General features: G+C 44.4%; 1 protein-coding gene across 2 annotated transcripts in view; it reads right to left on the reverse strand.

Annotated features, from left to right (window-relative positions):
• Positions 1-4,012: 4,012 nt before the first annotated feature.
• Positions 4,013-12,639, reverse strand: part of BIN2 (bridging integrator 2) — a 33,669-nt gene continuing 25,042 nt past the window's right edge. Inside the window, exons 10-12 of one of the 2 annotated variants that reach the window (XM_060024787.1) lie at positions 9,010-9,757; positions 5,482-5,556; positions 4,013-4,656 (exon numbers count right to left, since the gene is read on the reverse strand). In XM_060024787.1, coding sequence (XP_059880770.1) covers positions 4,627-4,656; positions 5,482-5,556; positions 9,010-9,757 — 853 coding nt within the window. In that variant the 3' untranslated portion in view covers positions 4,013-4,626. Of the gene's footprint in view, positions 4,657-5,481; positions 5,557-9,009; positions 9,761-12,639 lie in introns of both variants that reach the window. The other variant, XM_060024786.1, reaches the window with a different exon arrangement.

Here is a 12,639-nt window from a genome sequence, read left to right on the forward strand (position 1 = left end):
CGTAAATAGGTCTGTATCCAGAAGCTTGGAACATAAGCTAACTTAGTGGGCACACCCCGGGCCAGGGAGCGGGGTGTGAGGTGGGGAGAGGAACGTTGCCCCATTCGGATCTTCCTTGCCCGAATTCATCTGAGGCAGTGTAGTGTAGAGGTTAAGAGCGTTGTGGACTTTGGACTCAAACAGTCCCAGCCCCGCCGCTTCTTAGCTGTGTGACTTTGGGCAAATTACTTAACATCTCTAAAAGCCGTTCCCTCATCCCTGAAATGGGGGACTGAAAAATCATGCCATTTCATAGCGTGGTTCTAGCACCTGGGAAGCACATCAGTTTAACTACTAATTAATGCCATACTTTAGTCACCTCCTGACTCGCTTCTTTCTGGCAGGAAACGTTCCCAAATTAATGAGGAACTCAATGAGTAAGGATGTAAAGTATAAACACAGGTTCTGGAACCTGCTCTGCTGTGTGATCTTAGTTTTGTTTCATTTATCTGGGGCAGTATCTACTGTGGGGATGGAATGAGTTAATATTGATACATTTAAAGCATTAGAAACTTACCTGGCACACAGTAAGTGCTCAGTAAATGTTATCTTGGCTTCCTGTTTAGGGTTAGAACTCTTGTGGTTATTCTGTCTTCCCTCCCAGTGATACAGACTTCCCTGCTTCTTATTCCTGGGAGGCAGTCTCTAGGTTTGGGAATCAATATTTATATAGATCGATAGAGACAGGAATTGTGCATGTTCATTTGGGAGACAAAGACAAAGAGTCTCAGAGAATGGGGGCACAGGGTGAGAAAAAAAGCAAAGAAAGAAAGCTAGAAAAGAAGGGAGGGAGGGAGGAAGGGAGGAAGGAAGGAAGGAAAGAAAGAAAAGAAAGAAAGCATAGTTGCTTTCATTCCTAAAGATGTTATGTGGTTGGAAAAAAAATAACAGAAAAAACAGAGTAAATTAACTAAATTCATTTACTTGAATATATTTTTAAAGGCATAGCAGTTATCAGTGAGGAAGAAGAAAGCCCACGTGTGGGAAAACTACCAATCCAACCAAGAAAGGCAAAGAAAGTAACACGTAGGCAAGGTGGATGTAAGTTAATAAAAAGGTAAGGCTGGCCAGTCCTCAGATAAAAGAATACCCAAGAGAAAAGGGAATTCAAATCCTAACGGTTAAGTTGCAAAGGTGGACCACTGCTTGCATTTATTGACAAGCTGCCCATGAATTCCAAGAAAAGTTGAGATTTTTCTTGTTATCTGGGTCAGTCTCCCGCGTGGCATATTCCTTTATGTCTGAAGATTGTTAAGAACCACAGACTCTCGTAGGCCATCCAGCCCAACTGAATACTGATTTGCTGTGTTACTTTTACAATTTAATTTGACGGCTAATAGTCTCTCCCAAGCATCTTTTTTGTTTAAAATGTAACCTTAAAAGTTTTGCTGGTACATGATTTTAACCCTGTAGGCACATGCTACTGATTTTTAAAGTGTGAACATGCAGAAAAACAGGATCCAATACGTACATGCTCAGCACCCAACTTAGCATAAAATAAGCAAAACTGTAAGCAGCATGTACTCGCTCTTTGGAGCGTCCCATATATCCTGGATGTGCGCTGTTCCTAGTACTCTCTGGATATCTTACCTAGTCGGTCAGTACTGTCCTTCACATTGCTGGAAGGCAGGGACTGGGTGATGTTCCTGCAATTAATTCTAGATTGAGATGCATACAGGGAGATGATGGATGAAGCCTCAAGTGGTGGTGAGCTACCAGTGTTCTCCAAAGACTAAATGCTAAACTTCAGAAACTGGAACAGCCATCCTTGTGTTAACAGACCTCCAGGGGCCTCAGGGCAGGGGATAAGAGATATTCATCTCTGCCCAATTTTATCATCTTTCAGCCCAGTCTTGCACTGCTGCCAGGATGGCAGTCTTCTAAGTCCTAGTCTAATAAGTTCTGTTAATGCACTACCATTGGACCAACCACAACTTTACTATTTTGTAAATTAAACAATCTGGTCCCTAGCTGGGACTATCTACCCTAGATAAGCAAAATTATTACTCATGCCCAGTTTACTGGCCCTTTTCCCTATCTTCCTGGAGCCTCCAGTAGGGCCATATGCAAATGAAGTGTCAGTCTCACAGTTTAGTCAAATTTTCCACTTCATTTGTGCCTCTTTTGTAGCAGTTACCTTGAGTGCTTATCTCCGCACCACCAGACCATAAGTCCCCAGAAGTACTCTCTGATACACTCTCCAAAGAGGATCAGTTTCCTAGGAGATGAGGGCCAGGGAAAGCCTGGTAAAGAAAAGGCCTGAACTGGGTTTTGCCTTGGGAGGGGTACTCTAAGCAGGTCCTGGAGGACCTTGGACAGCCAGGAGCCTGCATCCCTAGCATATCCCCGACCCTTCCATTAGCTCTGAGTATCACTGCCAGCAGTAACTGAGTGCCACGGGAGTGGGATGCCTTCTAGGAGAGGAATTAAAATACAGGCAGTAGGGCTTTTATAGGGGGATATGCAACCTCCTCTCCATTACAGCAGTAGAGATCCTTTGAAAGTTTTTAAATGGAAGAGTAATAGGATTAGATCTTAGAAAAATGACTCCTAAATACAAATATGCATTACCAGCTCCCTAAGGGACATGTCTACTGAAAAGTCATGCAAGTTCTCAAGCTCTTCGTGTCAATGTTTGTATGGGACATCCAGTAAACTGCCCATAAAGGGTACAATTTGATCAGTTTTGACACAGGTATACACATTAAACTATCACCATAATCAAAATTAGGAACATTTCTATCACCCCAAAAGCTTCCTTGTGCTTCTTCGTAATCCCCCCTCCCTACTCCCACCCCATATCACCACCACCACCACTGGTCTTCCTGTCACTGTAGACCCTAACATGCCTCCCCCCAAACTGGGCCAGTCAGATTCTTTCTCCAGGGAATCTGCATCTGGAAAGGACACAGTGGCAGGAGGCAGCTGAAGCTGAGTCTTCCAATGACAGCTGCCTGGAGGGGCAGTCCACATGTTCCTGCTACAGACATCCGAGGGTTCTTTCTGCAGCCTGGTTGTTTTCAGTTCTATGAGCTGCGTAGTATCCTTCGAACGTATCCTTTACTGCTTAACTGTGTCAGTTTGGTGGTTGCAACGAGAAAACTCACATATAATGCACTTCCTCCTACAGTCACCACTTCAGGAAATGGCACCAAATTCTAGTCTCTCTCGCCTAACCTAGAATAATTCCTTAAAACTTCAGTCTTCATCACGTCTCCTCTCACTCATTGCTAAATCCAGCCTGTCTGCTCCCTGCTCAGTATTCTGTCTCTATAACGTTCTTTTTCTCCTCATCATTATTTCTCTAGTACCTAGTACAGTGCTTGGCAGAGCGCTCAATACATTCTTGCTGAATGACTGAATCAACAGTGACATCATCCATCACCCCCAGAAACAAAAGCAAAGATGGATGAGTGAGTGCTTGCATATGTGTGCATGTTTATCAGGGTGGCAGGACTTCAAAGTTAGTTTTTAATCTTTTCACAGAAGCACACGATAGGACTTGAATCCAAGACTTCTGACTCGAACTTCCATACCATTTCCATTATACTTTGTATCTATACCATATATCCTTTCCCTTCACTTGGAGTTCTCTTTCTTCTTCCATCCTGCTCAGATCCTTATTTACACTGAGTACCAAACTGTAGGCACTAGATACAGCTCTAAAATATAAACCCTTTCCAAGAATATTTGCTTATTAACCAAAGGGCGGGGGCGGGGTCAGGCAATAAAGCATCTAGATTGAGGAGAGGAGCCTGTGGCCCCTGGCATCATCAAAGAGTTCTAGCCAGGAGGCAGGGTGAGCTGGGGGTCAGGGATGTGACTAAAGCTTTCTGAACCTGGGGTAGAGTCAGTAACCTTGCCTAAGTGAAGAATAGTTTGCTGGGCTGGAACAACTTCCTGTGTCAAACAAAAAATCCATACATCATCAGAATAATACTTTATTTAACAATCTGAAAATATGTTCTTTTGGTTTTAAGTCTTGCAAAATGAGTGGTAAATCAAAGATCTGTTCACGGGCTTCCCTGATGGCGCAGTGGTTGAGAGTCCGCCTGCCGATGCAGGGGCACGGGTTCGTGCCCCAGTCCGGGAAGATCCCATGTGCCGCGGAGCGGCTGGGCCAGTGAGCCATGGCCGCTGAGCCTGCGCGTCCGGAGCCTGTGCTCCGCAACGGGAGAGGCTACAACAGTGAGAGGCCCGCGTACCGCAAAAAAAAAAAAAAAAAAAGATCTGTTCACTATTCTCTGAGTATGTGTGGTTATATGCCTGTGGGTGGACAAATGTCTATGTCTACAGATGCTTTTGCTTTTTATAGTCATTTTAGCCCCACTTCATTAGTATATAAAGTCTTATTATTCTAACAATGCTAAAACCTGAGTTAAATATTCCAAGTCTAACAGTCTCTTCTCCCAAGACTGCCTCCCTGCCTCCCCTAAGTCTGCTCCTCAGCTTCCATTAATGCTAGGTCTTTAGAGACCGCCAACATTCATAGTTTGAGAAACCAGAAATGAATGCCTCTGACTTATATCCTCTAGCTGAGGGGCCTTTCTGGGGAGGTGTGTGTGGGGAGGTCTTGGCAGTTCCTCTTCAGAGTTGTGCATTTTGAATGGTAGACACCTAGAAAGGAAACATGATTGCATTAGATGCTGACCTACCCTCCCACTAACCAATTAATAAGGGGGGTGTGTGTGTGAAAACTCCATTTTCTTGTCCTGAATTATATTTCATGTCATGCACTGGCCTGTATGGAGGTGGGGGCAATGTGAAACTGGTTGTTAGGATTATTGTAAAGACTTGTTGCAGATACTGTTCATTCTGTCATTCACCATCTCTTTATGAGGATTCGCAGAAGAGATTTCCTTTTCATCTTAGTAGCAGTTGTTGTTCTCCTAAGGAATGGGCATCATAAATTGTGTGAACTGATCAGGTTTTTCCTCTTCTTCTTGGATGTTAGTCTGGAGCCAATTTTGTGGTCCATCCTTAGGAAGTCTATTTTATAGAATGCACATTTGTACTTGCCTAGGTCATGGCTCCATTTTATTTAGTCATTTATTAGTCACTCTCACTAATACACTTCTGAGTTACTTTACTACATTTCATGTGGGTGCCTGTATGTATTTACTTTTTGTATGCCTTTTGTAGCTCTTAACTCCTTTTTGAAGTAAATTCAGGTATAACTAAATAAATTCTTAGGAGATAGGGCTATGGGAAGAGGTCAGGAGGTTCAAAGCCAGTTGGGAAATGGGCACAAAGGAGCCACAAAGTGCGGTCACTCTTGGTTCTTCTGGCTCCCACCTGCTTGACTTTTCCCTAAGGATACTGTTCACTGCTGGGTTCCCCTCACAGCCCACAGCGAGGATGCCAGCCTGTAGCCAAGCATCTGTCCATCCGCAATCCCAGTCTCACCACCCCTCCTGTTGTCTGCATATCTGGGCTCCTTACCTCTTCTTGAGGCTCGGGTGCTATGACGCTGCTCTCTTCTGGAACCGCAGAGACATGAAGCTGAAGACCTTGGTTCTACAAAAAGAAGAGTTCTGCCAGTGAGACGTGTCTCAACCTCCCAGCCTCTCAGCTTAGAAGGGTCTTTTGTGCCTTACACTTCATAAGGGTCATAGATAATACTAAAGGCAATCATACAATGTTGTTTCACTACAGCCTGAAAGTAACAGGGAAGGCTTTACTGCCATCCTCCCTCATATCAGTAAACCAAGATTTGAAGGGTGAAATGACTTGCTGGGACAGGAAGCCAGGTCTTCAGATTCCAGAGTTGTTTCCATGATTTGTGTGACATGGCATCTATACATATAGCTAGGTGAGACTCTGTAAGTGTATAAATATAGGTCTTAAAACCACGACCTATCACTTTTAGGCTAATCCTCCTCAATAATACATGGCAGTTCTCACACTCAGATGATCCTAACCCAGAGCAGTTAGGAGAGGCAAGTGGGAGGATGGTTTCCTTGGGAAAAGGTCTAGGTTCTGAGATGGGAGCCCAAGGTGTGGAAAAAGCCGTGTTTAGTAACTACTAAGCCAGGGGAAGACCTTGGCACTCTAAGGTTTAGAATGAACTTTTTAAAAAAGACATTTATTTAACACACTATAAAATTCACCCTTTTAAAGTAGAACCGATTTCTAACAGTATGACAGCCACTTGAAATTCTGTGATTTCTCCTTTCAGGAAAATTTCCTTCTTCGTACTCCCTCTGCTGATTCTAGGCCATGAACTACCTCAAAGGTAATACTATTAATACCTCCAAGAAGGTTATCAAAATCTTCATTTTCTCTCAGGTGAGTCAAATGCTGAGCAAGAACAGATTTTTTCACAGTTATCTTTTTTTTTTGCCGTACGCGGGCCTCTCACTGTTGTGGCCTCTCCCATTGCGGAGCACAGGCTCCGGATGCACAGGCTCAGCGGCCATGGCTCACGGGCCCAGCTGCTCCGCGGCATGTGGGATCTTCCCAGACCGGGGCACGAACCCGTGTCCCCTGCATCGGCAGGCAGACTCTCAACCACTGCGCCACCAGGGAAGCCCCAACATTTTTTTTTATTTTTTGTCACAGTTATCTTTTTATTTACCCGTTTTTATATGTGGTATGTCCATAATTCTGCTTGACAGAAAATATGATTTATGATGCATCTGTGAGGGAGATGAACAAATCTTATAGGAAACAGGCTTCAGAGGATTGATAATACTGATACACTAGGATCTAAGATGCTCTATTGCTTAATTCCATAGGAAAAAGATGTCTCCTTAGCCAGTGACCAACGCAATCCCACAGGAGAGGCTGCGAGTAAATCTCAAATATAAGGAGGTAGGGCTTCCCTGGTGGCGCAGTGGTTGAGAGTCCGCCTGCCGATGCAGGGGACACGGGTTCGTGCCCTGGTCCGGGAGGATCCCACATGCCGTGGAGCGGCTGGGCCCGTGAGCCATGGCCGCTGAGCCTGCGCGTCCGGAGCCTGTGCTCCGCAACGGGAGAGGCCACAACAGTGAGACGACCACGTAACGCAAAAAAAATAATAAAAAAATAAGGAGGTAACCTCAGGGGAAGGAAGTTGTGTCCTGTACCTCATTTCCAAGGAGGACAGTGTTACTAGCCTGTTCCTCCAAATAGACAGCATCTTGGTTCCCATAATCCCTTCAGTAAAATTACTCCAAGAATGCAAACTTGTTTTATTTTTCACCTGAGCCTAACATGTCATTCGATTGTTGTCTCTATACTAAAATCATATAACATATTACAGTCAAATTTAAATTAATTTTGGATTTTCCATAGAGTTGAGTTGCTCTTTTCAGTGGAGAAGTGGCTATACTCTTCATCTACGCAAAGTCCCACATTTATCTTGGGCTTATTCACTACCCACATGCCCTGCATATCTCTCACTCAGTGTAGCTACCTCAGACCGGAAACCAGACAAGGGAAGGTTTTATATTATGCTCTGTTAGGACCTTCAGTACCTCACGTGAATCAAGACTGGGGGCATAATACTGTTGATGACTCAGATTTTAGTATCTCAGGGGAGTCAACTGAGATAAGTCTATTGTCCTCTTGTCTTCTACCTTCCTTGCCTTGCAAGACATCACACCCTTGTTCCCTCTGTCCATGTTAATTCCTCTCAGACAGCAGGAGGCTCCCGAGACAGCCTGGTCAACCTTCAGGTAGGCATATTCAGTAGTAGGGTGGTATGATCTGAGGGGTAACCAGACATCTCACACTCCCAGATATCCACATGGTTCATGCCCTGGCCTCCTTCATTGCCCAGATGTCACCTTCTCTGACCGCTCTGTTTAAAGCTGCAATTCAGCCCCCACTCCCTATGCCTCGCCCTGCTTAATTTTTCTCCCTAACTCATATCACCACTAAACTGTAATTTTACTTACTTATTCTGTTTCTTGTCTATCTCCCCCTCCACTAGAATGTAAGCAGCTGGAAGGCAGAGAATTTTGTGTTTTGTTCACTGTAATACCCCACTTCCTAGAAAAGTGCCTGGCACATAGTAGGGGTTTAATGAGTGATTGTGGAATGAATGAATGAATCTGGGTGCCACCTAGTCAGATGCTGCCCCATAATCCTCTCTATAATGCACCTGACAGGGAACCATATAGCCTTAGCTTTTAACATCAAGGAAGGGGAACTAGTTTTCAAGGTGGCCCAGCCCATTTTGGTTTTTGGATGCCCCTTGTGCCCCCTTTCCTCTGTATTAAAAAAAATGTTTTCCCATACCACTTCTTCGAGCTAATTGCTGAAAGTTCCTCTTATATTGATCCAAAATGTACTTAAAAAAACAAAAACACTTTACACGCAGGGCCTTTTTCTGTCCTCAGGAGTCTTACAGAACAAGTCAGATCTCTCCTCTATATGACAGACTTCCATGTAATCTGAATAGAATATGACTTGATTTCCAGATCCTTCACGGAATTGGTTGCTCTCCAGAGGGTCTGTGTCTCTATTTTAACAGAATCCTTTTCTCATCCATATTTTCACCTTTCAAAAGACCATCCCTTTTGCTTTACCTTCCCTTTGTGAGTTCCTTCTTCTAGGCTTCTCTCATCAAACAAGATATACCTTGGAAATTTGCTGATGCCATTTTGCTTGGGGTCTATTCACCATAATCACAAGTATGACAAAGTGAAGTGAGACCTTCCTCCCTCTCCCACATTAAAAAAGGAAAGATCAGGATCCAGTTGGGAACTCCCAGAAATTGGAGCAAAAGAAATAAATTAGTAAAAATCTTCTTATATTAGAGATAAGCCCTTTGCAGCAGTCAATTACCCTGGGAGTACAGGTCGCTAAATTAGTTGCTATGAAGATGTGCAATCCCCAGAACCAAAAAAGGTGTCCAAGAGTATCCTTGAAACTGTAATATAATGACATAAAGTCTTATCTACTGTGGGGCAACCTGACCATAGTAAAAATAATCCACATGGAGGTTATAAAAGGGAATAAAGACTCAGCCAGATCCATTCTCACCTGACAGATCATCAAGGCTGGGGCAGTACGAAGCTCTTCTGGGTTCAGATTATCGGTGTTTTCCTTCTCTCCGACCTCAGGAGTTCTTGCCGGCTTCTCTGGTGGCTGTGGATCAGGAGAGGCCTCGAAGGAGGCCCTAGGACTTGGAGTCTCAGCCCCCAAGGAGGCCCTAGGGCTGGTGGGTGAACTCGGTTCAGAGGCTGGAGGGCTGGAGGGCATGTTCCCTAAGGAGGACCTGGGGCTGGGAGTGGCTGTGGGTGGAGGAGGCCTACCGGGCGGTGCTGAGGCCCTCTGCACAGAGGCTCTCTTTGGCTGTTCAGATCCTTCGCTTGAGGTGCGGGTTCGGAGGACTACTTCTGGGAAAGGTGCGGCCTGCTCTGAAGGGATCAGAGCTCTGCCTGGTGATGGAGCTGGGGAGCAAGGGAGAATTTCCTCCTGGGACTCTCCACCCTCAGCGGTGGGTGAGGGCTGGGGCTGGGAGGGGCCGTTGAAAGCTAGCAGAGGCTCTTCCTCCTTAGAGGAGCTTGCTTCAGCCTCCTCCTCTATTTCCTTGTCTGTTAAGGGCTCTTTTTTAATCTCGGAGTTGTCTTCTCCCTGGGCTGGATCAGATGCCAGCTCTTCCTCACTTGCTGAGGTGGAGTCCTTCTCACTCTTCAAGGAAAGCGCAGAGGGACTGGTAGGTGAGGTCAGAGGGCTGGAGACTGTAGATGTTCGAACTGGGGGAGAGATGACTAGAGAGCGTCTGCTGCTGCTAAAAAAGGAAGGGCATTTAGATTCAGAAGAGCTAAAAACTGGAAGTAACCTAAATCCCCAAATAAATAATGATACATTCACATAATAATAAAACAGAATAAAGCAATTTAAAATGGTATTGGAAAGTCTGTATAATTTGTAGTAATGCTTATATTACAAAGTGAATTGGAAAAAGGCTATAAAATTTTATCCATATCATGATCTTGATTATCTAAAAATATATAAAGAAAAAGAAACTGGAAAAAAACTCAGCAATATATTAACAAAGTATTTTGGGGAAAAGATTCACAAGTGATATACCGTTGATCCTCATGGATTCTGTATTTGCAAATGCACTTACCCCCTGAAATTTATTTATAACCTCAAAATCAACACTCATGGTTCTTTTGCGGTCATTCACAGACATGTGCCAGCTGTGAAGAATGAGTGCCTGACCAGTACTTTCCCAGCTGAGGTCTAACAAGGCGAGCCTCTGCCTTCCTGTTTTAGCTCTCTTACTGTAAATATGTCCTGTTTGCCAGGTTTTTTGTTGTGCTTTTTGTTGGTGATTTTGCTGCTTAAAATGGCCTCCAAGTATAGTGCTAAAGTGCTGTTTGAGAGGAGAAAGTCTGTGATGTGCCTTACAGAGAAAATACATGTTAGATAAGCGTCATTCAGGCATAGTGCTGGTGGCTGTGAGTTCAACAGGAATGAATCAACAATATGTACTAAATGAGGTGTATTTAAACAAAAACACACACAAGAAAGGTTATGTATTGATCGACTGATGACAATGTTAGGACCAGGGGCTCACAGGAAACTAACCCTGTGTTTCCCCTAGGAGCAATGGTTCAGTATTCACTAAATCAGTGCTCATGGTGACTTAGAACAAAACTACCATGAACGTGGCTTCCCTGGTGGTGCAGTGGTTGAGAGTCTGCCTGCTGATGCAGGGGACACGGGGTTCGTGCCCCGGTCTGGGAAGATCCCACATGCCGCGGAGCGGCTGGGCCCGTGAGCCATGGCCGCTGAGCCTGCGCGTCCCGAGCCTGTGCTCCGCAACGGGAGAGGCCACAACAGTGAGAGGCCCGCGTACCGCAAAAAAAAAAAAAAAAAAAAAAAAACTACCACGAACAATGAAAACTGACTATAACATTTATCGAGTATGCTGGATACTGTGCTGAGTGCTCCTACAGCAACATGAGCTTGACTCCTGCTCATCTCCTTAAGGGCCTCCCATGTACCATCCACTAACTGATTAAGCAACTCACAAATATTTACTTGACATATACCAACTATGTGCTGTGTCCTGGGTTCAAGAATGGGAGACGGTGACAGGAAGAGAAAGAGAAAAACTTAGTCCCAGCCCTGTGGGAGTTTCTGACATAAGCTAAGCTAAGTGCTATAAGGTTCTTTCTAGCACTAGCATTCTATGGGTCAGCAGGTTTAGAAGGCCCAGGATGTAGCAAGAAAAGACCAGATTTCCCTAAAAGGTTCTGGGACATCTTGGTGTAAATGATGGTAAGTTTCAGATGAATGGACACTTAGAGAGAACTCTGGTTTTCAATGCAGGGAAGAGGAGAAAAAGAGTTTTGGGAGTAAAAGGGAAGTCTATATTGGCCTGTTAGTGATTCTTTTTAACAGTCTGTAACTAACTGCTAAATGAGGAATAGAAACAACAAACTGAGACTCCCATTCTTCCTGCAAATCTCAAGCTCAGTTTCACCACCTCCTCAAAGCCTTCCCTGACCATCTATCTGCACACTGCAATTACTTAACTCTTTGAATTCCTACTGGTTTCCTCAGGCCCTTAGTATGTGCAATCTTATATTGTTCTTTGTTTCCTTAGGCACATTTTATGTCCTTCCAACTTTTTTTTTAAATTTTATTTATTTATTTTTGGCTGCGTTGGGTCTTTGTTGCTGAGCACAGGCTTTCTTTAGCTGCGGCAAGTGGGGGCCACTCTTCATTGCAGTGCACGGGCTTCTCAATGCGGTGGCTTCTCTTGCTGCAGAGCACGGGCTCTAGGCGCACGGGCTTCAGTAGTTGCAGCACGTGGGCTTCAGTAGTTGTGGCTCGCAGGCTTAGTTGCTCCATGGCACGTGGGAAGTTCCTGGACCTGGGATCGAACCCGTGTCCCCTGCATTGGCAGGCGGATTCTTAACCACTGCACCACCAGGGAAGTCCCCCTTCCAACTTTTGTAAATCACTTCAGGAGAAAGACAAGTCACCTATGTCCTTAGATGCCTAACTCTCAGCATAAAACCTTGTGTATAGAAGGAACTTAATAAAACTTCTTAAACAAAGGCATCAGAATAAGAAAATGATCACATTCTGAGGGACCAGTGAATTGCTTACATTTACCAGTATAAAGAATGCATGAAGGCAACAGACACACCACATACACACACACAGAAAAGCAAGCCATAACAGGTTAAGAAAAGATATTTGCGGGATTTCCCTGGTGGTCCAGTGGGTAGGACTCCACGCTCCCAGTGCAGGGGACCCGGGTTCGATCCCTGGTTGGGGAATTAGATCCCACATGCATGCCACAACTAAGAAGTCCACATGCAGCAACTAAGAGCCCGCATGCCGCAACTAAAAGCCCTCATGCTGCAATGAAGATCCCACATGCCGCAACTAAGACCCGGAGCAGCTGAAATAAATAAATATTTTAAAAAAAAAAAAGAAGAAAGAAAAGATATTTGCAGGATATACCATTAAAGGATTAATATTCAGAATATACAAAAAACCCCATCTCACGTAAATCAGTTTTTTAAAAAGGGTAAACAATCCAAATGAAAAATGTGAAGGATAAACATGAAAGTCACACAAAAGGAACCTTAAAAGGCCACTAACACGAAAAGATGTTCAAGCTAACCAGCCATTGTGGAGACG

Source organism: Delphinus delphis, chromosome 11 (genome assembly GCF_949987515.2).
Source record: "Delphinus delphis chromosome 11, mDelDel1.2, whole genome shotgun sequence".
Classification (NCBI taxonomy): domain Eukaryota; kingdom Metazoa; phylum Chordata; class Mammalia; order Artiodactyla; family Delphinidae; genus Delphinus; species Delphinus delphis.